Source organism: Adiantum capillus-veneris, chromosome 27 (assembly GCF_014529385.1).
Source record: "Adiantum capillus-veneris isolate H3 chromosome 27, ASM1452938v2, whole genome shotgun sequence".
Classification (NCBI taxonomy): domain Eukaryota; kingdom Viridiplantae; phylum Streptophyta; class Polypodiopsida; order Polypodiales; family Pteridaceae; genus Adiantum; species Adiantum capillus-veneris.
Window position 1 is genome coordinate 50,449,332 of NC_140957.1, and position 26,041 is coordinate 50,475,372.

The following is a 26,041-nucleotide window of genomic DNA, read 5'->3' on the forward strand; positions in this document are numbered from 1 at the left end:
TGACTAGAGAAGGTCTGTTCTACTGCTATTGGAACAGAAGATATCAGATTCCAATCAGTTGGCGTAATTCTCTCTCTCTTTCTCTCTCTTTCTCTCTCTCTCTCTCTCTCTCTCTATCACACGGCATCTTGCTTGATTATTCTCATCAACTTACGCTGCTCTGCTTTGCTTTCCTTATCACGCGGCATGGCCACGTTTACCTCAGCCATCATTAGTATTATTGCGCTGTTGTACACCATCATCATCATGATTATCATTGCCAATCCCTGCCTGCACAGAATGCCACGAGCTCATCCCATGGCTTACCCAACGTGCACTCGGCCGCCAACTCCCACCTCTTCTTCACCTCGACAGGCATAATCTGTCTGTCTCTCTCTCTCTCTCTCTCTCTCTCTCTCTCTCTCTCTCTATCTCTTGCTTCAGCGCGATACCATCATCATGATGATTATCATTGGCAATTCCCGCTTGCACAGAATGCCAGGATCTAATCCCATGGCGTATCCCAAGTGCCTCGACAGACATTATCTCTCTTTCTCTCTCTCTCTCTCTCTCTGTCATGGCAAACTTTTTAATGAGCATAATCTCTCTCTCTCTCTCTCTCTCTCTCTCTCTCTCTCTCTGTCATGGCGAACTTTTTAATGATCATAATCTCTCTCTCTCTCTCTCTCTCATGGCGACAGGCACAATCTCTCTCTCTCTCTCTCTCTCTCTCTCTCTCATGGCGAACTTGCGCACCTGAAGCACGGTTGTTGACGGGAATTGAAGTTGTCGAAGTTGCGCACGTGAAGCTGCTCAGAACTTTTTAATGATCATAATCTCTCTCTCTCTCTCTCATGGCGACAGGCACAACCTCTCTCTCTCTCTCTCTCTCTCTCTCTCTCTCTCATGGCGAACTTGCGCACCTGAAGCACGGTTGCTGACGGGAATTGAAGTTGTCGAACTTGCGCACGTGAAGCTTCTCCGAACTCCTGCAGCACTATTCAACAAAGCTCTGTTGACGAATTGAAGTTGTCGAACTTGCGCACGTGAAGCTGCTCCGAACTCCTGCAGCGCTATTCAGCAAAGCTCTGTTGGCAAACTTGCGGACCTGATGCAGTGTTGCTGACGACATGGCTGCTGCGGTCTTGAAATTGCTCTGCGGACTTGAAGTTGCTCTGCAGTGTTTCGAACTCCTACAACGCTTTATTCTGTCGACGTAGAGCTTTTCATGGCAGCGTTTTACGTTTTTTTTTATATGAGCTGGAATTTTTTACTAATGCCACGTGGAGCCTTGTGCATCCAGATACTGGAAAGAGCACCTTTGGCTCACCAAGTAAAAAAAAAATCTTACTCCATTGAGCTCGCTCCGTAATCGCCCCTTTGCACCACCTATAAGTTGATAAGTGATGACAGGTGCCCGCGTGACCACATCCTTAGACCCAGCGCTCAGGTAAAATTGTGCCTCAGTTTCGCTAGGGTAGTGTACTGCGTGTGTGCGCGCGCGCACGAGAGAGAGAGAGAGAGAGAGAGAGAGAGAGAGAGCGCTCGAGCTCGAGGTCTTTTCTGTACAGCATGGCGAAGAGGAAATACTACTTCTCTCGGGTGAAACCGAGCAAAGTGGGCAGGACGACAACTTGCATGCAGGAAATGTTCGACTTCCTTAACTGCCTCCCCCGCAACAGCCATGACGCTGATCGGTGCGCCAAACAGCGAGACGCCCTCAACGCTTGTTACGAGAACGATGTATCTATCTTCCTTTCCAATTGCAGAGAGAGAGAGAGAGAGAGAGAGAGAGAGAGAGAGAGAGAGAGAGTGTGAGTTAGAGTTCTTAAGAGGTTTGTGGACATTGTATGTCTGCTCACAAACACAATGGGATCAGTTCTGAAATGAATTTCCATATAAGTGTCATCGTAACAATGCCATGCTTTTGGATACTAAACAGGGCAGAACTAACATGATGGGGAGGTATAACCCTCACGCAGCTTTAGAGTAGAGTTAGCCTGGTGGTGATGTTGGCAGAGTGGCGCGCTGCATCTGTTTCTTCTCACTAGTGAATTTAGCAGTCTCATGAATGTACAACGGTGATAATGACAACAATCAAAATAGATGGGCGGGTACATGTGGATTTTGTTATGGTGAAACCGTCATATGGGAACACCAAAGGGTGGTCAAACACCTTATAGAACCAAAAACTGTAGTCTAGATCCCTGCAGCTCAATGGGACAAAGATGTGATCTATGAAACAATGTAGGGGTTTACACAAAGAGAGAGAGGAGCTAGAATGTTTTTGCAGAGAGTGATCAACACCTGGGACACAACACCAGGTTTGCCTTGCCCCTTTCTTTATTATTGTTGCCTTTCAGCAAATTGCCCACAAAGAACATGTTGGAGATATGTCTGTCAGAGCGCAGCGTCTATTGGTTGAAAATGCAGGTACATAAGGGCTCTTTGTGACAAAACAATAGCAGGCAGCGATCAGTCAGCCCTCTCTTGTTGTAAAAATGGTGGTTGAAGGTCTGTCTCCGTGATGGAAATGCAGCCACAAGTCGCCCATTTGGTGGCTAAAAATGCAGTCTCAAACAGCTTTCTCTCGTGCTCTGGATCCACTAGGTGTCATCGGTCCTGGGTCTGATAGCATGTCAAAGTGCAACAAAAGGTGTGGTGACAAGGGAACACGTGAGGGAGAGAGGAGAGAGAAAAACGCTAGAGGGAGAAGATGAAGAGAGAGTGGACAAGCCCTGCGTAATGTGCAATGGAAGTGATTGATGGTGAATGCTTAGGATGAGTGCTCAATGTGTACTCAAGGTTCCTTTTACTTCATGTGAGAGATGTGTAGAGACTAGAGAGAGAATGATACCGTGAGTGAAGGTTGAGAGAGAGAGAGAGAGTGTTAGGTGCAGCGGAATGATTATTTGCGCTTTGCTCAAGATGAGTGCTCCAAACTGTGTTCAAGGTTCCTTTTAGTTCTTATGGAAGGGAGAGCCTTCCGTTCTTCATGAAAGTGCTATGATCACAAACAAAGTGAATGGACACTGTGCGTGCAAGTGAATGAGACTGAGAGATAGAGAGAGAAGAGAGATACGACACCAGAGACGTTGTAAAACCCTCCTCCGAAGGTTCCACTCTCGTTGGTGAGAGTGGTCTACTCATGATTGCACAAAGTGATACAATGACGATGCAATGGACTGATGCAACCTGGGACTATGTCGTTGACGACGACGACTTACGGCTGAAATCTGCAAGCTTTTAACGGCTGTCTAAAAACGCTACGTGCTGAAAATTTGGGACTGTTTTCGGTGGCTGAAAATGACTGTTTTGGCTGCGTTTTTGAGGGCTGAAAATTGGGGATCTTTTGCAAGTCTGGGGCTGAATCTGCTACTGTCTTGAATGCTGAAAACGCTGCTGCAAATGCTTCATTTACGGTTGAAAATGAAAACGCTGGCAGAATGGGGTAGCGCTAGCAAAAATGCTAGGCATTATGGGAAGCTTGGCGATGACTGCAACTGGAAACGCCAGGGAACTGTGGGAGGTGCTGATGAAGACCAAAACGCTAGGCTGATCTGATAGCGTTAGTGAAAACGCTGGCCAATCTGGGATTGCGGCGATACAGCAATGCTGAAAACGCCAGGGAACTGTGGGCGATGGGGGAAACTGAAACGCTAGGGCTTGGAGAGGGAAATCGCCAAGGCTTGCGGGGTACTGCGGGTTCTTGTTGAGAAGATGCGTGTTGAGCGGGGAGCTCCTGTTGCCTCTTTTGTCCTTTAGTGCTAACTTGGGTTTGCTTATATATTAACTTAGCAAAATTGCCCTACCTACTTTTGTTGGAAAGTCACTTAAAATAATAAGTGAAAAATGTCAAAAATAGGAAAAATAGGCAAAATGCACTAGAAAATTTCCCTAACTGATTTTGATGGAAATGCTTATGATCATGCTGTGTGCAACCAGAGGATATGCATCTACACTAAGTGACTGGGCATGCACGGTCTACGAATAGACTCACAAAAGTGCCAGATCACTTCTAAATCTAAATTGACTGAACTGACTGAACCCTGATCATGCTGTAGCTTGTGCACGGACACATAGGGTTGGATGTGTCACGTGACATCCCCTCCTTTTTAAAGTGAGGTACTGGTACCGAACTGTATGGCGTCAAGGGAGATCGCCAATAACATTCGGAATCCTGGAAGGGACTCTTCGCCGGCCCACTCGGATGTGTGGGTCGTGCGGTACTTGAACTTCATAAAGGTCTGCAACGCTTGCTTCTTTGGGCCGCGCCGAAAGCGACAATCTTTTGTGGCTCCTTCAATGCTTCAACTTCGTCGAGAGTCATGCTTCTTTCTTCTTCAAGAATCTCCATGGCTGAAAATTCTTCCTGTGAGGGTTCTGTGGACCTCGGCTCGAGAGCCAAGATCGGTTCTTCGTGAATGATCGAATCGTCCTGTGGGGGTTCTTTGGACCTTGACTCGAAAGCCAAGATCGGTTCTTCGTGAAGGGATTCTTTGGACCTCGACTCGAAAGCCAAGATCGGTTCTTCGTGAAGGGATTCTTTGGACCTCGACTCGAAAGCCAAGATTGGTTCTTCTTGATTGATCGAATCTGCTACGAGGTGAGCTTTGCTAGAAAAAGCATCCACTAACTCATCATTCTTGTGAACAACCACATCTTCTTCATGCAACTCATCATGCTTGTGAGAAATCACATCTTGATTATGCAAAACATCATGCTTGTCTTTGTCATCCAAACCATCATGCAAATCATTATCATTCAAATCATCATGCTTCTCATAATCATGCAAATTTTGTGTGTCATGCTGTGGAGAAAAAGAGACTGAGAGAGTCTCTTTCTCCTGAATCCTTTCAATCTTGTCTTGGATAGTAGCAATGAGAGATGGAGAATGAACAATGTCCTCTCCATGAATGACAATAGGAGAATGACTTTTGGCATTGAGAGTTAAAGTGTTAGCCTCAAAATCAATGAGAGCGTTATTATCACGAAACCATCTAATGGCCAAAATCATATCACATCCTGAGAGAGAAGAAACAACAAATCTTCTGGTGAAGACAGCTTGTTGAATTGCAAACAACACATCAAGGCACTCCTTCGTGATGAGAGCGTCCATATCGGGAACAAAGCCAGAGACCTCAATAAGAGATCTCGAACTAACTTCGAGGCGGCCTCTCTCAACAAGAGAGGGACTGATCACATCATGCATACTACCTGAGTTAAACAATATGACAAAACGCTACCCCGGCGTACGACCATAACATTTAATGGTAGAATCATCAATGGGAGGGTCATGAGAAACTTGGGGTACACTCGTGGTATCATTAATTGCATTGACAGAGGAAGTGGATTCTGTGGATTCTTTAGATTCATTCAATTCAAGCTTAGGACTTGTTCTTTTTATGTGACCCTTAATGTGACAATGAAAACAACGACCTTCCTTAGAATAAGTGCTTTGCTCTTCCGACGTAATGTATCCTCCTACAATTCCTTGTGCTACCTTTTCATCTGGAGTAAGCTTAGGTTTAGCAATTGTGTTAGCCTTACCCTTAGATTCATTGGAAGAATTCTTTTCTGAGAGACTGTTGGAAGATTGGTTAGAAGAGGTTACCATTCTTACCATTCTTACCGTTCTTAGGGTTCTGAGAAGTCTGCGAGGTACTTGTGGAAGTCTTGTTCTCCTTAGGCTTTCCCTTGTTGTGCTTCATCTCCTGTGCGAGAGCAATCGCTACCGCCTTGTTGAGATCGATAGGATCGAAGACTTCTACATCAAACTTGATATAGTCGTCTAATCCAAAAAAGAATGTCTCTTTGCGTTCATCGTCCGACTTGCGTAATTGGGTACCTAGTTGCAAAACACGATTAGAAAAAGACATAACCGCCATACCATTTTGCTTGAGAGCGCGCCAATCGTCCTTCAATCGTGCGAGGTACTGAGGTGGCATAAACCGCGCCTTGAGCTTGTCTTGGAAATCAGCCCAATTGAAGGAAAGGGGCGTGAATTCGTCGGCTTCCTTTAGGTGCGTGGCTAGCTGTGCCTCTTGCCATGCGTGGTACCAATTGATGGCATCACCGGCAAGGTACATAGCTGTCGTCAAAACTTTGCTATTTCCTGTCTTCTTAGTTGTCGCAAAATACGCATTAAATTGATGCAACCAAGAATGAATAACCATAGCATCCATCTTACCATTATACTTACTGAAAGTCAACTTCTCTGTGATGGGATGGTTGGAATCCGCATCGTGGCTTGCGCCACTTGAGGAACTCCCGTGATCTTTGGGTGGTTCGGTCTTCGAGGGTAGCACTTGTCGAAGCAATTCTTGAGTGCGTAGCTCCCTTTGAGCTTCACGCTCGACCTCCCTTTCTGCTTTTCGTTCATTTCGTTCATCGCGCTCGTGTTCGAAAGCAAAGCGATTGGTTTCTTGTTGTGCCAACGCAACTCGATTCGCTTCTTGTTGTATTGCATTTCTTTCAGTGCGTTCCAAAGTAATGCGAGTCGCTTCTTCTTGTTGTATTTTTCTTTCCATTGCGTTCCATCGCAATGCGAGTCGCTTCTTGTTGTGCCAGCATCATGTCCATCATTGACTTGTCCATCATTGACTTGACCATCATCTCCATAGGAGTTAGTACAACTCGTGGCGTAGATGGTGAAGGGGGAGGGTTGGAAAAATCTCCTGGTAGGGAGAATCCTTTGTCGCCTCTCTCATGCTCAACACCTATATGCGAAGTATCCATTCCGCTTTGGGTGACGACCATGCACTAGGATCTTTGGTTCTTAAGTTCACGAGGAACTTGGTTCTTGAGGTTCTTGAGGTTTTCTTTTGCTTGCAAATCGCGTTTGAGAAGGATCTTTTCTTCACCCGAGTTCTACTCCTTTCTGCGGGCGCACCCCTTGGCGGCCTTGCGCTCACACCAAGGTTGCTTTTTCCCACCTCACATCGATTGGCCGGCCGCTAAGTGCATGGTCCGCTCTCAATGAGTGAAAAGAGACACAAGGGGAGGTTGGACAAGCCCTTCTTTCTTGGGATTCCTGTCACTCTTCAAAAACACGATTAGGAATCGACGCGCCCAAACGAACTCGGGTTCGTGCGACCGCAACAAGCTTTTTTTTTTTTTTGGTGGTTCTTTCCTTGAGTGATACAGAACACTGCCAAAACTCTGATACCAATGTTAGGTGCAACGGAATGATTGTTTGCGCTTTGCTCAAGATGAGTGCTCCGAACTGTGCTCAAGGTTCCTTTTAGTTCTTATGGAAGGGAGAGCCTTCCGTTCTTCATGGAAAGTGCTATGATCACAAACAAAGTGAATGGACACTGTGCGTGCAAGTGAATGAGACTGAGAGATAGAGAGAGAAGAGAGATACGACACCAGAGACGTTGTAAAACCCTCCTCCGAAGGCCCCACTCTCGTCGGCGAGAGTGGTCTACTTATGATTGCACAAAGTGGTACAATGACGATGCAATGGACTTATGCAACCTGGGACTATGTCGGTGACGACGACGACTTACGGTTGAAATCTGCAAGCTTTTAACGGCTGTCCAAAAACGCTACCTGCTGAAAATCTGGGACTGTTTTCAGTGGCTGAAAATGACTGTTTTGGCTGCGTTTTTGAGGGCTGAAAATTGGGGATCTTCTGCAAGGTCTGGGGCTGAATCTGCTACTGTCTTGAATGCTGAAAACGCTGCTGCAAATGCTTCATTTACGGCTGAAAATGAAAACGCTGGCAGAAAGGGGTAGCGTTAGCAAAAACTCTAAGCATTATGGGAAGCTTGGCGATGACTGCAACTGGAAACGCCAGGGAACTGTGGGAGGTGCTGATGAAGACCAAAACGCTAGGCTGATCTGATAGCATTAGTGAAAACGTTGGCCAATCTGGGACTGCGGCGACACAGCAATGCTGAAAACGCCAGGGAACTGTGGGCGATGGGGGAAACTGAAACGCTAGGGCTTGGAGAGGGAAATCGCCAAGGCTTGCGGGGTACTGCGGGTTCTTGTTGAGAAGATGCCTGTTGAGCGGGGAGCTCCTGTTGCCTCTTCTGCCCTTTAGTGCTAACTTGGGTTTGCTTATATATTAACTTAGCAAAATTGCCCTACCTACTTTTGTTGGAAAGTCACTTAAAATAATAAGTGAAAAATGTCAAAAATAGGAAAAATAGGCTAAATGCACTGGAAAATTCCCCTAACTGATTCTGATGGGAATGCTTATGATAGGTAAAAAGCGAAGCAAGAAACAAAGCTTCGGAAAGGGAAAGAAAAAGGCAAAGAAGGCTACATCTCGCCCAGAGACTGACAGTTCTACTGAGGACTCGTCTACAGACAGCTCAGATTTCGATGACGGAAACTTTTATGCGAACAAGAAGAATTTTTACAAAGCTAACCAGTATGACTTTCTCGAAGATAAAAGCAAGAAAGTTCGAGAGTTTAAGGAAGGTGGCCACTTGATCAAGTTTGATACTTTTTCAGGATACTTAGATGCTTCGAAGGCTTTGTCTTTTATATAGCAGTTTGACATCGCTTTCAACGGGAGGACGCTATTTAGAGCACTCCAAGATTCGGAGAGCTCTCTCTTACTTTAAGGGGAATGCTCGTACTTGGTGGTCCACGCTTCTTTTAAACAAGACTGCGCCAGTTAAATGGCTGAAATTTAAGAAGCTTTTTTTTCTTGGTTGACGCAAGAATATGAACGAGATGTACGAGCTGCTTGGAACCATCTTCGGATGACCAAGAAAGATACAATCAATGCTTATTGTGAAAGATTCTGGAGCTCTTTTCTACCCGCCTCTTCATTCAAGAAGATCTTGTTCAGAGAACAAATTGGGCGGTTTACCTTGGGTCTACCTACAGAGATCCAAGATCACTGCTTGGAACAGAAGTCAGCTTCCATTTAGGAGCTGATGAGTCATGGGAAGCGGGGCTTTGCCATTCACTCTCGCAGTCTGACCTACCCCACAGATGAGGCCATGACACAATGAGCCGAACAGACTTCTGGGAATGAAAGTAGAAAGAAAAAGAGCAACCCAGAGAAAAAGGATGCACGACCCAAGCTTACTCCTGAGGATAGAGCTCGCTTCATCAGAGAAGGGAAGTGCTTTGGATGCGGGGAACATGGACATATCTCCGCGAAGTGCCCTAAAAAGGCATAGAAAGAACAGAATGATAAAGACGACGACAGGCCTGAGAGTTCGAGAGCAATTGAGGAACGTGGCAGAAAAGGCACATAGAAAAGCAAAACTGGTACCACATGGCGTGGGACCTGCACCGAATCTAATGAATGAAAGTACAAACTTTGCCGCCTTTTTGGGGCAAAGTGAAGGATCAGGAAGCTCTTTTGAAGGAGCCAAGGCCAACTTCTTTTCACTTGGAATTGGCGGCTCGATTTGGAATTACGCCCGACAGACTGACGCCACAAGCGGAGGTAGTTCGATTGGCACCCGGATGGGATGTTGCCATTACACCGAGCATTGGCAAACTTTGTTTGCAATGACAGGGGTGTTCAGGGCACGCTAGTGATGTTCTACTCAGGATCCCTTGGTACCACAAGAACTACGCCATAGTTGACTACCGGGCCGAGAAAGCGACTTTGATAAATGAAGGGCTTAGAGATTGTACTTGATGAACTTCATTTTCTTACTCATTCTTTTGGGAGAGAACTGAACGATGGATAAAGGTTGAATATGTTTTGACCTGATCAAAAGAACGCCAAGATTTTTCTCCACACTCATGCCGATTGCTTTTCAGAGGGCCTGAAGATCAAACCATTGATCTGATACCTGGAAGCACGCCACCGAACTGGCCACCTTACCGTGTGAGCCAAGTACAGAATGAAAAGATTATGAACCCAATGAAAGACCTCTTGGAAAAGGGTCTTGTCCAGCCTAGTACTTCACCGTATTGCTCTCCAGTGTTGTTGGTTTTGAAGAAAGACGGATCTTGGAGAATGTGCATCGATTATAGCACTCTCAACGAAATCACCATCAAGAACAGATTTCCGATTCCTAGGATCGATGATATACTCGACAAGATACAGGGATCCTCGTGCTTTAGCAGGATTGACTTGAAGAGTGGATATCATCAGATCAGGATAGCGCCGAGAGATGTCTACAAGACAGCTTTTCGGACGACTTTTGGGTTATTTGAGTTTTTGGTGATGCCTTTTGGCTTAACCAATGCTCCTGCGACATTTAATCGGATGATGGATAGGATTTTTCGAGAGTACAGGCTAACTTTCTTTGACGACATTATTGTTTTCTCCAAGAATGAGACAGAACACAGAGATCATCTGCTTCAAGTCTTTTAGGCATTACGAGATCACACGTTAGTGATTAATGCAAAGAAAAGTGAATTTTTCCTACCAGAGATACACTTTTTGGGACACATTATGTCAGCAGCAGGAGTGCAAATGGACTCGGCCAAGATAGAGACTATCCGTGATTGGCCCGATTTGAGGAATGTCCATGAAGTTAGAAGCTTCTTGGGACTGTGTTCGTACTACAGGCGGTTCATACGAAAGTTTGCAAAGGTTGCCTCCCCTTTGCATACCTTGACTCAGAAAGGAGTACCTTTTTCGTGGGGACCCACAGAGGTGATTGCCTTTCAGACATTGAAAGAGAAATTGACTACGGGACCTATTTTGACTTTGCCGGACTTGCAGAAGTCATTTGAAGTATATTGTGATGCTTGTGGTCGTAGTCTGGGTGCGGTCTTGATGCAAGAAGGCCATGTCATAGCTTACGAGAGCCGTTTGTTCTCTAGGCCGGAGATGACAACACAGATCTATGAGAAAGAGCTTTTGGCGGCTATCCATGCTCTTACTCAGTGGCGGCATTACCTACTCGGAGCGGATTTTACTGTCTTTACAGACCATCAGAGTTTGCGCTACTTCTTGTCACAGAAGCAGCTTTCGGAAAAGCAGATGCGGTGGGCGAACATCTTGTCATAGTTCCACTTCCAGATTGTCCATGTGCAAGGACAGAAGAATGTGGTGGCAGATGCTTTGTCTCGGAAACCGTTGGTTCTGGCTATTTCTGGGATACATCATAGGAGCTTCGAGGATATGGTCGATCAGTATGCCACAGATACAGATTTTGCAGATATTTTCACACGGATACGGGATGGGGAGACAGTAGCGGGATACTCCCTTCAGGAAGGCTACTTGATGAGAAAGACTATGTTGTGCGCTACACAGCCGTTGAGGGAAAAGGTTATGACTGAATGCCACTGTCCACCTTTTACGGGTCACCGTGACATTGCTATCACCATGAAAGGGGTAGAGAGATATTTCTTTTGGCGGAGACTCAAGAAGGATGTGGAAGAGTTTGTGCGCAGTTGCTTGGTATGCCAGAGGGTCAAGTTTGACAGGCACAAGGCACAGGGATTGTTACAGCCTTTACCCATACCCACCCGCCCCTGGGAAAATATTGAAATGGATTTCATTTTTTTGATCTCCCGAGAACACAGAATGATCACGATGATTTTCCGATTACATGGCACGTGTGAGACGATTGTCTCCGACAGAGACCCCAGATTTATGAGTTTGTTTTGGAAGGCAATTTGGGAGAACATTGGCACACGGTCGTAGTTCTCGTCATCGTTCCACTTGCAAACTGACGGTCAATCTGAGATTGCCAATTCAGTGGTTTTAGATTTATTGAAGTCTTGCATCTCGGATCAGAAGACTCAATGGGAAAAGAACTTACCTTTGGTGGAATTTGCCTACAATAACACGATACACTCTTCGACGGGGGAAGACGCCATGTGAGATTGTTGAAAGTGCTGCGAAGGTTCCATCCTTCCTGAGCACGAAAGATTAGATCTTTGAAGCGGATGAATATTCGCGAGATTTGGATAAGGCTTTTGCCAAGGTTCGCGAGACTTTGCAGGAGTCTCAAGAACGACAGAAAAAGGTAGCGGATCGCCATCGTCGCGACTTGAAATTGAAGGAGGATGATTGGGTGCTCTTACGTTTTGAGAAGGCACGCCTACGAAAGAAAAAGGGAAAGGAGAGGCTTTTTCCAAAGCTTAGTATGCGATACTACAGACCTTTCCAGATCACTGACAAGATAAATGATGTCTCCTTCCGATTGAAACTGCCAGATACTTGGAGGATTCACAATGCATTGCATGTGAGTCTCTTGAAACCTGTTAAGGGTAATGTGCCTGATGATGGGGAGCCTGATGAGCAACCCGAAGTGGAAGAAAACGAGGAGATCCTTGTTCCTGAACAAATTTTGGCACATAACGATACGAAGAATAAGGGTAAAGTCCGAAGGCGGTTCTTGGTTAAATTCAAGAACTTTCCTGCATTTGATGCGAAGTGGATGGAGGAGGAGGACCTAGCAAATCCTCCTTAGATTGTGAAACTTTACCTCGATGTTTTGGTTTAGCATAGTCTACTCCAAACGGAACCCAGAATTCAGCTTGGCCGGAGATCTGGTGCAGTGGGATGCACAAGAGGGGAGTTACTCCGCTCCTTTGTCAACAGATGCCTTGATTTTGATACTAAAGTCACTGATGTCTCTTTGAGCTTCAGGGATACTGAGAGCTGACAGTATTCTGCTGGATGACTTTATGAAATGGAATTCCTGATAATGATACTGATTTGTTCTTGACTTCTTGTGAGTGCAGGAACTGATAGACGAAATGACTGCAGCATTTTGGTCCGATAGACATGGTTGCAATAGGGGTTAGTCAATCGGACATCGATGAGGTCCCGATTGGACCTAGATGTGATTGCTAGCTACATTGCCGATAAATCATGGTCTAAGATCCGAATGAATGTTGAATGTCATGTGATGTCCTGTGATGTCCTGTGATGTCGTGTGATGTGACTGTCGATTTTGTACATGTGCTAGATGTGTGTTCCTAGTACGTAGGTACTAACAGTCAGTGTCTGCTAAGACGGTTTATGGCTTTTGTCGGTTTTGCAGGCGTAATCGTGGTCGATTACAATGCTTTCAAGAGGGGGGTATGTCACAAAGTGATGACGTGGCGGACAACAGAAACCCTAAAATTCCTGCAAACCCTAATTTCTGCCAAAAACCCTAATTTCCGGAAATCGTGGAGGCTAATTTTTTTTTGGGGAAATTACCAAAATACCCCTCTAATTTGAGGAAATTCCCAAAATACCCCTCAAATTTCAAAAATTCCCAAAATGCCCCCGATATTTTGTCATGAATTCCCAAAATGCCCTTCAAATTTTCCAAAATTCCCAAAATACCCCTGGTTGTGAGACTAAATTTCTCAAAATAAATTTTTCTGTAGGTCTTCACAAGAAGAGTGATTGTCTCTCGTACAAGATGCTAAAACTACAATTTGAGTTGGTTACGTAGGCTTTGGAGATGAATTGCTTCATTATTTTTAGAAATAGTTGCCTTTTTTGCGACGGTAACTGGTGACAAATTACATGCTGAGCACTCAAAAACGGATCTCAATTGTCAAAAACGAATGAAGATTAGAAAATCTTGAACATTCCAACCAAAATAGATACAAGGGTATGTTGGGAATTTTTGAAATTTGAGGGGTATTTTGGGAATTTCCTCAAATTAGAGGGGTATTTTGGTAATTTTCCCTTTTTTTTGGGAAAATTACCAAAATACCCCTCAAATTTGCTTTTTCTCTACAATATGAGAAAGAGAGAGAATGCTTTTGCTTTCAAGTTTTGACTCTTTGTGAGAGAGAGAGCAATTGCTTTTGATTTGAAGCTTTTGGGGCTCTGCATTTGGGCATCCCTTGTAACCTTTAAATTAGTGGTGAGGGCCTCACTTCTCAAAGCATCTGGACGCAGAGTCTGAGAGTGAAACCCTAACCACTCTCTTGTACTTTGATGATTGATTAATACAAAAAGAAATACCGAAAGGGGCGCTAGTCTTTGGGGCCAATATCTCTAGGCACGGAACTCCGCCGGGCCAATGCAAATCTATTGTGATTTGTGAATTGTTTTGAAGTGGTTATTTGGTGCTGTCGCGATTGATTCTTGACTTGGAGTGTCCAAGTCTGTTACAAGGAGTGCGCGAGGTCACCTCGAGGAGGTGAGGCCGGGTGGTATGGGACGCTCCGTCTTACAGGTGCACGTCTACGTCCTCGGATGCTGGCCCAGCACGGGGGAGCTGCCGGATGGTGGCTATGGTTGGGTGGTTCGTTCGACGCGTCTGTAGGCGGTCCGTGTAGATGGGAGATCCACTCCCTGTGTTCGTTTCAACTGTCTTCTTCACTGGAACGAAGTGAGCTTGCTTGCTAAATCTGTCGATGACAGTCCAAATGCCATCATGCCCACTCTGTGTTTTCAAGAGATCAAAAATGAAATCCATAGCAATACTTTCCCAGGGGCGGGTGGGAATGGGTAAAGGTTGTAACAATCCCTGTGCTTTATGCCTGTCAAACTTGACCTTCTGGCATACCAAGCAACTGCGTACAAAGTCGTTCACATCCTTCTTGAGTCTCGGCCAAAAGAAGTAACTCTCCACACCTTTCAAGGTGGTGTCAATGCCGCGGTGACCCGTAAATGGTGGAAAATGGCATTCAGTTAGAACCTTTTCCCTCAACGGCTGTGTAACGCACAACATCGTTTTCTTCATCAAGTAGCCATCCCGTATGGAATATCCCGCTACTACCTCCCCATTCTGTATTCGTGTGAATACATCCGAAAAACTGTGGCGTACTGGTTGACCATGTCCTTGAAGCTTCTATGATGAATCGCGAAATTAGCCAAGACTAACGGCTTCTGGGACAAAGCATTTGCCACCAAGTTCTTCTGTCTCTGTACATGGACAATCTGGAAGTGAAACTGCGACAAGATGTTAGTTCACCGCATTTCCTTTTTCGAAAGCTTCTTCTGTGACAAGAAGTAGCGTAAACTCTGATGATCAGTGAAGACCGTAAAATCGGCTCCAAGTAGGTAATGTCGCCACTGAGTAATAGCATGGATAACCGCCAAAAGCTCTTTCTCATAAATCCGTGCTGTCAATTCCGGCCTTGAAAACAATCGGCTCTCATAGGCAATGACATGGCCTTCTTGCGTTAAGACCGCACCCAGACTACGACCACAAGCATCACAATATACTTCGAATGACTTTTGCAAATCCGGCAAAGTCAATACTGGTCCCGAAGTCAATTTCTCTTTCAAAGTCTGAAAGGCAGTCACCTCTGTGGGTCCCCACGAGAAAGGGACTCCTTTCTGTGTCAGAATGTGCAAAGGGGAAGCAACCTCTGCAAATTTTCTAATGAACCTAAGCCCAAGAAACTTCTAACTTCATGAACATTCTTCAAATTGGGCCAATCACGTATAGTGTCAATCTTGGCCGGGTCCATCTGTACTATTGCTGTTGAGACGATGTGTCTCAAAAAGTGTATCTCCGGTAAGAAAAATTTACTCTTCTTGGCATTGATTACTAACTTGTGATCTCGCAAGACGAGCAGCATATGGTGTTTATGTTCTGCCTCATCCTTGGAGAAGACTTTAATGCCATAAAAGAAAGTGCCAACAAAAGATCTGTACTCTCTGAAAATCCTATCCATCATTCAATTGAAAGTTGCTGGAGGATTGGTAAGGCCAAAAAGCGTCACCAAAAATTCATATAAACCGAAGCTCGTCCGAAAAGCTATACTGTAGACATCTCCTGGCGCGATTCGGATATGATGATATCCGCTTTTCAAGAGGATCCTTGTAATCGGTCAAGAATATCATCGATCCTCGAAATCGGAAATCTGTTCCTGATGGTGATTTTATTGAGAGCTCTATAACCAATGCACATTCTCCAAGATCCGTCTTTCTCTAAAACCAACAACACCTGAGAGCAGTAAGATGAAGCACTCGGTTGGATAAGACCCTTTTCCAAGAGGTCTTTCACTTGGTTCATAATCTCTTCATTCTAGGCTCGGCTAACACGATAAGGTGGCCGGTTCAATGGTGTGCTTCTAGGTATCAGATCAATGGTATGATCCTCATGACGAGATGGTGGCAACTCGCCTGGCAGGCCCTCAGAAAAGCAATCGGCATGAGTGTGGAGAAAATCTTGGCGTTCTTTATCAAGTACAGAGATATTCGCTTTGTGTTCATCATTTAACTCTTTCAAATAGATCGAGTAAACAAACAGACTGGATTTCATTAATTTGGAAACGGCTGAAGCCTTTCAGTTTCACATCAAGTACAATTTTTCGGCCCTTTTCATTAGTCAAAGTCGCTTTCTTCGCCTAATAATCGACCACAGAGTTGTTCTTATGGTACTAAGGGACTCCGAGGAGGATGTCACAACCTTCCAACTGCATTATGTAAAAGTCCTCGTGTCCCAAATACCCCTGACAATGCAACTGAAGTTTGCCAATGACAGGTGTAATGGCTATGTCTTGTCTGGGTGCCACTAGAATTGCCTCTGTTGGTGATCCCATCCGATCGGGTGTAATCTCGACCCGTGCTGCTAATTCAGGTGAAATGAAGTTGGCCTTGGTTCTTCCATCAAAGAAAATCAAGGCTTCTTGATCTTTCACTTTGCCCCAAGCGCAACAAAGTTCTGTACTTTCATCAATCATGCTTGGGTCAGTACCCATGCAATTTGGAACGAGTCTTGCTTTCATCTTGCCTTTTTTGCCACGTTCCTCAGTTGCTCTCGAACTCTCTGGCCTGTCTTCATGTTGTTCTTGTTGTGCCTTTTTAGGGCACTTCACGGAGACGTGCCCATGTTCCCCACATCCAAAAGACTTCCCTTCTTTGATGTAACTGGCCCTCTCTCGAAGAGTGAGCCAGGGTCGTCTTTCTTTTCTTGGGAACTCTTTCTCTTTCTACTTTCATTGTTAGAAGTTTGTTGGGTTTTCTGAGTCAAGCTCTCATCAGTGGGGTAAGTCAAGTTTCTCGAATGTATCGCAAAACCCCGTTTCGCATGACCCATCAATTTTTGAATAGAATTAGATCCAAGCAGTAGTCTCGGATCTCTGTAGGAAGTCCGCAACAAAACCGCTCAATCTGCTCCTTAAACAAGACCACCTTAAATGAAGAGTTTGGTAGAAAAGAGTTCCAAAATCTCTCGCAATAAGCGTCCAGAGAATCTCCCTTGGTCATCCGAAGATGATTCCAAGCGGTTCGTATATCTCGTTCGTACTCTCGAGTCAGCCAAGAAGAAATAAAGAGCCTTTTGAATTCCAGCCATTTAACTGGAGCTTCTTGCCTCAGAAGAAGAGTGGACCACCATGTTCGAGCATTTCCCTTGAAGAAAGATCTAGCCCTCCGAATCTTGGAGTGCTCTGAGTAATGCCGTCCAGAGAAAGCTATGTCAAATTGTTGAATGAAGGCCAAAGCCCTCGGAGCATCTCGGAATCCAAAAAAAGAGTCAAACTTAATCGATTGTCTACCTTTTTTGAATTATTTTACTTTCTTGCTTTTATCTTCGAGAAAGTCATATTGGTTGGCTCTGTAAAAATGCTTCTTCTTTGCATAAAACATGTGATTGTCGGAGTCCGAACTGTTTGAGGATGACTCCTTTATAGAACTGTCAGAAACTGGGCGAAATCTAGGCTTCTTTGCCTTTCTCTTGCCCTTTCCGAAGCTTTGCTTTTTGCTTCGCTTTTTGCCTTTTCTGTCTTTTTCGCTTGAGTTAGAAGAGCTAGAAGAGCTGTAAGAAGAAGAAGAAGAAGAAGAAGAAGAAGAAGAAGAAGAAGAAGAAGAAGAAGAAGTGGGTAGTCCTTCAAATCGTTCACGCTTCTTCTACTTTCTTGCCGATGCAAAAGAAGATTGACGACCCAAATAACGCGGGAAGTCAGTTCCTTTCTTGTGATTTTTCTCGTGCTTTCTGGATTTGTTGTTTGCCGGCTGATCTGTGTTTGAACCAACTCTTGTAATTCTTGCTCTGTAAACATCCTCCGAAAGACCGAGATTTCTTGATTGCCGGTTTGATGGGTGGTTCTGTGGCCTTCTGCCACTGGGTGTGTACTTCTGCGATGGATTGCTGAGACAAAATTTTTGCAAATTGCGGATCCTTCGCAATTTTAAACATCTGCTTTGTTGCCTCGTCAACCAGTTGTCGACGTTTCATCTCTTCAATCTCGAACTGAGTAGGCCGAGGTGGGCCGTACTCTTCCTGTGTTTGATCATGAGAATCTTCTTCGTGATCTCCTCCCGCATTTGCAGATGCAAAAGAAGTCGAATGTTTCTTGTTGAAATCCATAAGTGCCGCGAGAAAAGGATCGGATTGCCCGGTAGAAGAGAAATCGGCCGCGCTCTGATACCACTGTAACAAACTTGGAATTCCCAACTCTAGATTCTGTCGCGACACGAGAGAGAATCACTTAAAATACTTCACAACTTTAAAATCTCCGTGCCCAGAGGTATTGGCCCCAAAGACTTGCACCCCTTTCGGTATTTCTTTTTATATTAATCTGTGTTTAAAGTACAATAGAGTAGGCATGCGCTCTCTCAGATTCTTCGTCCAGATGCCCTGAGAAGTGAGGCCTAGCCCACTTATTTATTGGTACAAGGGATGCCCAAAAGCAGAGCCCCAAAAATCTCTATTTTAAAAGCTTCTTACTCAAAAGCATTAAGCCCCAAAAGCTGCTAATAAATCAGCCAGTGCAATTTACGCAAATCCATAGGAAGTGCCACGTCAGCAATGTCAACGCAATTTGTGGCGTCCGTACAGTTGCCACGTGCCAGCGCAAATTTCGGTGCGTTTTCTAGGACTGTTCGTACAGTCAGCTTGTCGGCGCAATTCTGTGGTCCTGCAGGCTGCCGCGTCATCAATTTGTGACACAAGCTGCTATCTTAAGTTTGGTCCCATAGGTCTCACCCTGTCATGTAGAGGGTCCCTCTACAACCACCACCCTCCCATCCCTATAGAAAGCCATCTTCCCCTTCTCTCTTGTTGCCCTAATTTCCGGCATGGCGTCCTTCATGTGGGCAAGTTGTGAAAGAGTAAGGTCATCACCAAGGAAAATGCTGGTCTTCTTTAGGGTAGGCCTCCTTTTCTTCTTCACCTCAGTAGAGGGGAAGTGCAATATGAGAGCTCGTTCCTTTGATGTTTCCCCATTGCTCCCATTCTTTTTACCTACTCTCTATGCTTTTATGTGTGTCGGTGTATCAATCCCATCAATCCCATGAGCTCTTTCACTTCTTTCCCTGCATTATCCCGATCTTTGAGGCCAGCAACCCTCACATGTGATGTGGCCTTTGCTCTTTCTCTAGCATCATGTTGATAAGGATGGGAGTAGTGGTGGTAGGTAAGTCCTACCTTTCCCTTTCTTAGCTACTTCGATCCATCTCTCAACGTCATTTCCCTTCATTTGTGTCTTTGTAATGACCTCCACCCATGAAGATGTCTTCTTTTTGTGTTGCTCTTCCTCTTCTTGAATGGTGTGTCTTGTGCTTTTATGGTGGTCAACTCTTCCATGATGGAGGTCTGAAATTCTCCTTCAACCTAGCGTCTCATCTTGACTTCGAGGAGTTCGTTCATGAGGGCAAGGATTTTTGCTGCCACTCGCGCTTTGGTGTCTTGCAGAGGGGTGATGGTTGCTTTAAGAAGGGCATCCTTTTGTGAAGGTGCTTTTCTCTTATTGCCAGTGTCTTTCCTCTTTCGCTTTCGCTCGAAGAAATGCCGCTTTTTCTTTTCGCCATTCTCTTCCATCTGTGTCCTCCATTCCTCCACTCTTTCTTGACGATAGAGAGCTCCTTGTTTGTGACCATGAATATTGTCTTCGTGACGGTTTATTCATAGGCGAAGCCATCGCCTCTCTCTCTTGGGTGAGACGGGCTGCGGTGTTAGTGTTGGTCTCCTCCTCTCAAAAGCCTTCCATTGTGTGTGCAATGGCGGGCTGAGAGAGATTTGATTTGATTTGGTATTAACGTCCGCGGGGGGCCAAAAATGACCCATGGGACCTCAAAGTGATACATAGTCTCCCCTCACGGGGGTGTATGGTGTGGTGTGTGTTATTCTCTTTTTGTGTTCCTATGAGTGTCTTTTGGTGCTCAAGTATGCAGGTGAGGTATGTTCCGAGAGCTGTAGGGGAGGGGTCTGTCTTGGATAATAGGTCCGCAAAGGTAGAACAACCACTTAGAAGTGGTTGAAAATTAGCCCGGATGTGAGCGTATTTTGGGCATTCCAATGTCACATGTGCTTCATCTTCGGGAGCTTGCATTGTACATGATGTGCATATCCGTTTAGAAGCATCAATTTTCAGCCAGCCCTCTGTTTCTATTTTGAGCATATGTGACCTTGTGCGCATCAAAGAAATGGCTCTTCGTGCCATGTGGGGCATGGGTGTTCGTATGTGGGCTGGGCTTCCATTGGGTTTGTGCTATAGCCTACCCAATACTTTGTGTTGACATGCTTGCAATAGTATTCAAATTTCGAGCGGTGTTGCGTTGTCTTCCACTCGGTGTGGAGGCTATTTAGTAATGCAATGTCAAAATTCAGCATGTGTTCTCCCTCCTTGCCCTCCTCAATAAGCATGTCCACATATGCCTCTACATTCCATTTAGCGAACCATTTCTTAATGTCGTGTATGAGGCTCGATGACAGAAATTTGCTTTTTTTTTTTTTTGTCTTTTGTGGCGCACATCCCGTTTCCCATGCAATGCGGGGGATTCGAGTAGTAGGTATCGCTTTGACCTTCATGATATACGTGTACATTTTTTGCAATGCTTTCATTTCTAGTTGTCTCTTGCCTGTCTCCAAGAGTAGCACGGAGTATGGTGTCGTCTTTTTGACCCCCATGTGTCTACATAGAAACTTCTTCTGAATTTTTTCAATTTCATTCCATTTGTGGGCTGAAATGCTTGCTCCCCAAATTTCCACTCCATAGAGGATGGCTTGCACCACGCATGTCTCAAAAATGGTCGATTTTATTTCCCATCTTTTTATGCTCCTTTGTGTGCACATGTTTTCAAATTGATAGTACTTGGCATGGCCGATGTCAATTCTATTATGTGCGCATTGTCCCCAAGCATAGTTGCACGGGATGTCAATCCCCAAGTACTTGAAACTGTTGACTTTCTCAATTTGTTTCCCTTGATACATGAGGGGGGCGTGGATATCCATCTTACGAGTCTTTACAATCATGAACTTTGTTTTGTCTACATTGATTGATAGACCCACATTTTCACAAAAAGCATGTAACGCATCGACCAATTTCTGTAGATCTGTAATGTCATGGGCGAAAAGAGCCACATCGTCTGCATAGATGAGCATGAGAAGTGTAAGCATCCCGATGGCTGGTTCATCCCCTTCTAGTTGAGGGAGGAAGCTTTCTATTTGATCAATGCACAATCCAAAAAGAGTAGGGGAGAGAGGGCATCCTTGTGTGACCCCCATGTTGCTCGAGAAAGCTTTGGACAGCCCTTCGTGTGTTTTTAGTTGACATATGACTCTGTCATAGAGATGTGCTACTGCACTCCTAAGATGCATCGGTACTTTTATGCATTCCATCCTTTTCCATATACCCATTCTCGGGACCGTGTCTGGTGAAATCTACAAAGCAACATTATAATGTTTTTCCCTTTAGCCGACTCTCTTCCATTAATACTCTAAGTGAAACAAGGTGATCAATGGTGCTATGTTTTGGTCGGAAACCTGCTTGTTCTTTTGCTCGTTTTCCATTTGTCTCCGCCCATGTGCTTATGCTTTGTTCTAAGATGCTTCCCAAAAGCTTTGCCATGCAAGATCCTACCATAATGGTACGGTAGTTGGTAGGCTGATTTACATCCCCTTTTTTGTAACGTGCTTTGATCCAGTTCTTTTGCCAATCCTCGGGTAGCCCTTGAACAATGACTTGGTTTAGCATTCTATGTATCCACTCTCTTGCTCTCATACCTGACCATTTAAGCATTTCTGAGTTCAAGTGTAGTATGTCCGGAGCTTTCCCATTTGCAAGTTTCTGTATGCCTTTTTTAACCGTTTTGAAATCAAAGTGGTCTTGGGCATGGAGATCGGTTTGCATGTGTGGCATACAGAAACTTCTCAGTTAAGGACTGAGGGTCCAGTGAGGGGTAAAAAGAAAGGGGGAGCTAAGATGAACAAAAACTATGAAAGAGGAGGTGAGGAGGGAGCTGTTTTGGGAGTTCGAAACTCCTGGATAATAGCTTTACCTCCTTGATAGACTGCCCCATTTCCGTGCTTTGCGCGCTTCTCGCATCTTTCACAGTTTTTCTTTTTTCTTGAGCTGGGCGGGCGTAAGGTCTTTTGCAAACCACATTTTAGTGTCCTTGAGAGCTCAAGGAGTTTGATTCGGTCCGCTTTGGTCTTGAAAGTGAGGATTGCATGGTCGGTGCGATGAGGTAATTGTTGCTGGATCCCATTGTACCATGGGGAGTGTTGTTTGAAGGCGGGCCAGGGACTCGTGAAACTTGAGGTCCCCTTCCCCTTTCCAGTCGCTTGGGAGCCCGCCAATGCGAACATTGAGGGCGATATCTTCTTGTTGTTGTCGTTCGCGTAGCGTGGATGCCACACGGTCTTCCACCTTGCTGGAGATCACCTCTTGCACTTGAGTCTTGACCTCTTTGATGAGGGTTGTCTCTACTTCCAGCTTTGCTGCATTAAACTTAACTTCCATATGTTGTAACTCTTCCTTCTTGCCGTTCTCCACCACGGCGAGCCGAGCCTCGAAGGCCGTAAGTTTTTGTTTCAGCTCATCGTTTTCCTTCTGAAGTCTTTCGACTTCCATTTGGAGGTGGGCGAGCTGTCCATTTTTGGGGGAGTTGCCACGACCCTTGCAAAACTAGGCTTACCTCGAGATGAGGCTCGAGTGGCCATGGGCGGGCTTTGGTGGAGCTTGGGGCGAAGTTAGGTTACTTAGTGTGCCAGTATCAACAGAGACATACTAACCACTTCATTGCACGTCACGAGTTTAAAACATCTGGAGACCCTGGTCGCAGAGGAGCTGGAAGCTTGTGGAGAAGTAGGTCGGAGAGGAGCAGGACGTTGGGTGAGCGGGTCACAGGCTGGATTGAGGGAAGGGCGAGACTGTGGTTTAACCCCTCCCCACAGGGCTGCCCCTCGCCAAGGGGGAGGTTGAGGGCAGCAGCGGGAGAGAATGACAGCCTGTGCATGCGTGTTAGTTACGAGCTAGGGCAAAGTTACGGGGCGGGCGGAGAGAGAGAGAGAGAGAGAGAGAGAGAGAGAGAGAGAGAGAGAGAGAGAGAGAGAAGAAGAAGAAGAAGAGAGTTTTAACGTCGTAGGAAACTATCCCAAGAGACCTTAGAGATCTAGCCGACGAGGAGAGTTGAACTCAAGATCTGTTATTCAAGAGAGAAATGGCATAACCAATCTGCCACACTTGGGTGATAGAACTAAGAAAGGTTATACCATTTTCCTCTTTTTATTAGCACACACACACACACACACACACCGAGAAGAAGAGAGTTTTAACGTCGTAGGAAACTATCCCAAGAGACCTTAGAGATCTAGCCGACGAGGAGAGTTGGACTCAAGACCTGTTATTCAAGAGGGCAATGACATAGCCAATTTACCACACTTGGGTGATAGAAAGGTTATACCATTTTCCTCTTTTTATTAGCGCACACACTCACGCACACACACACACCCGAAAAGAAGAGAGTTTTATCGTCGTAGGAAACTATCCGACCTTAGAGATCTAGCCGATGAGGAGAGTTGAACTCAAGACCTGTTATTCAAGAGGGAAATGGCATAACCAATCTACCACACTTGGGTGATAGAAAGGTTATACCATTTTCCTCTTTTTATTAGCACACACACTCACACGCACACACACACCCAAGAAGAAGAGAGTTTTAATGTCGTAGGAAACTATCCCAAGAGACCTTAGAGATCTAGCCGACGAGGAGAGTTGAACTCAAGACCTGTTATTCAAGAGGGAAATGGCATAACCATTCTACCACACTTGGGTGATAGAAAGGTTATACCATTTTCCTCTTTTTATTAGCACACACCCGCCAGAAGAAGAGAGTTTTAACGTCGTAGGAAACTATCCCAAGAGACCTTAGAGATCTAGCCGACGAGGAGAGTTGAATTTAACACCTATTATTCAAGAGGGAAATGGCATAACCAATCTACCACACTTGAGTGATAGAAAGGTTATACCATTTTCCTCCTTTTATTAGCACGCACACACACACACACATGCACACACACACACACACACATGCACACACACACACACCCGAGAAGAAGAGAGTTTTAACGTTGTAGGAGACTATCCCGAGAGAGAGAGAGAGAGAGAGAGAGAGAGAGAGAGAGAGAGAGAGAGAGCCGACAACTCAATTACTCCAGAGGCGAAAAATACAAGATGATCAGTGAGTGTGTGAGAGAGAAGGAGAGCTCCTTTGGAGGCTGACATCGAGCTATAGGGTAGATTGGATACACCGTTCTTTTGTACATTCCTTACGAAGCTGGCACACAAAAAGAGTGAAGCTAAAGATGGTTTGAAGGGTCTCCAACAATGGGAACCATGAATTACAAGGGGTATTATTACTATCCTCATACGTGAGAGAAAATAGATATCATGAAATCACAAAATATTTTTATTTTAGGGGATGTGGCAATAAAATCTCTTGCTTTCCCTCCTCTGTTTGTCCACTTTCCTTTTTTCTTCGCTTCTTTGACTTTAGTTAAAATTCTGAGGATCTATTCTTGAGCTATAGTGGGGAGGGCTCATCTGCTTCCACATGGAGGTCCTCTTCAAAGATTTTGTGTAATATTAGAGAATCGCAGCTTTGCACCTTCGCCCTTTACTTCGGATCCTTACCGTCTTTATAAAAGAAATTGTGATCAGTACTCAAATGTTTTGTTCTCTTCATTGAAGCACAAGGTCTAAATTTTAGAACTCTGTAAGCAGAGTCTATCATGTCATAACAATAGGTGTGATCTCAGTACTTTCATTTTCCTTTCATCTAAGTGACAAGGTTTCAATATAGCTTGTGTAAAAAAGTACAATATGTGATCAACCTTAATACGCGTGGTTTTATTTAAAGCTGAAGCCCGATGGTCTATATTATATGGCTCTTCTCAAGGCAAAAAGGAATGCCTTGTAACTTGGGTTTTCCTATCTTCGTCTTTCCGGTTTATTTTGGGGTGGACATGCTATTTAATAACAGCAGGTTATTATGGATTGTTTGTAGTTTTTCTATCTATTTTTTGCAGCTGGATTGTGCTTACTGATCTTGAATTATGTTACTGAAGTGAAGATTGGGGATTTCAGGGAAAAGGCAACGAGAGAAATTCTCTGAACTACTACTTATCAATGCTGTGCAAAAGGAAAAAGCGATGACAATGTTGGTGCAAGATATAGGCTGCAATATTCTGTGAGCTTTCAAAAGCACATGGTCAATGTTACGTTTTGAATGTAGTGGAATTCGATTTATTTGGATTGGTGACCAATATTCTCTCTTCTAAGTTTTAAACGCAGGGCGGTTGGAAGTTATGAAGCTCGTTGTAGGCTTTACTTATATTTTTTGGCCGAGCATTGAGGTTCAGCTGTTGAGTACCTTGCCTCTAGTTTGAAGTGATTGCTGTGTTTTAGGTAGGCAACCACATTGTTCGTTTTCAAGATCAAATTAGTGTTGCTTCACTGTCTGTGTCTTACTTTTTTGGCCTTGGGGGTTATGGCCACAAATGTTTAGTTCGGAAGTTCCAACTTTTCTTAGCCTATGAAGGTGCGTACATGCACACATACACAGATGTAAATAAAACGAAAGTATAAACATAAATATCGTATGCACACGTTTATAAGCATAAATGTTCAAATATGCATGTGTTTCCTGTAGTCTAGCAAATCTGCCTTGCTGTTATCTCTTTTTCGATGTTTTCTATTATTTCTCTTTTAATGTTTGCGAGTGTGGAAAAATTCAGATAACTTTGCTTCATACACACTTGTTTAATGAGGTTTTGGTCTCTGTTTTCCATTTCGTCTTGGCAAGCTAATCTCTTGCTATCAGCCGGAATGTGATAAATGGAGAGGCTCTTGTGACTATTGAATTATTTGGGCACGAAATACTGTGTGTGCAGGTGTGTAATTTTGTAGATGAGTGGAATCCCTATGCTTTAAGACCAAGCATTTAGATGTAGGGTTTGCATTGCATCAGTCTTTTGATTGGGAATGTGAGTGT

General features: G+C 44.7%; 1 protein-coding gene across 1 annotated transcript; it reads left to right on the plus strand.

Annotated features, from left to right (window-relative positions):
* The first annotated feature begins 1,445 nt into the window (after nt 1-1,445).
* LOC147421948 (uncharacterized) lies at nt 1,446-25,419 on the plus strand. The gene is made up of 2 exons (XM_086503545.1): nt 1,446-1,722; nt 25,135-25,419. Exons 1-2 carry the CDS (start codon nt 1,552-1,554, stop codon nt 25,201-25,203), a joined length of 240 nt encoding a protein of 79 aa, XP_086359671.1. The 5' UTR covers nt 1,446-1,551; the 3' UTR covers nt 25,204-25,419.
* The last annotated feature ends 622 nt before the right edge of the window (nt 25,420-26,041 follow it).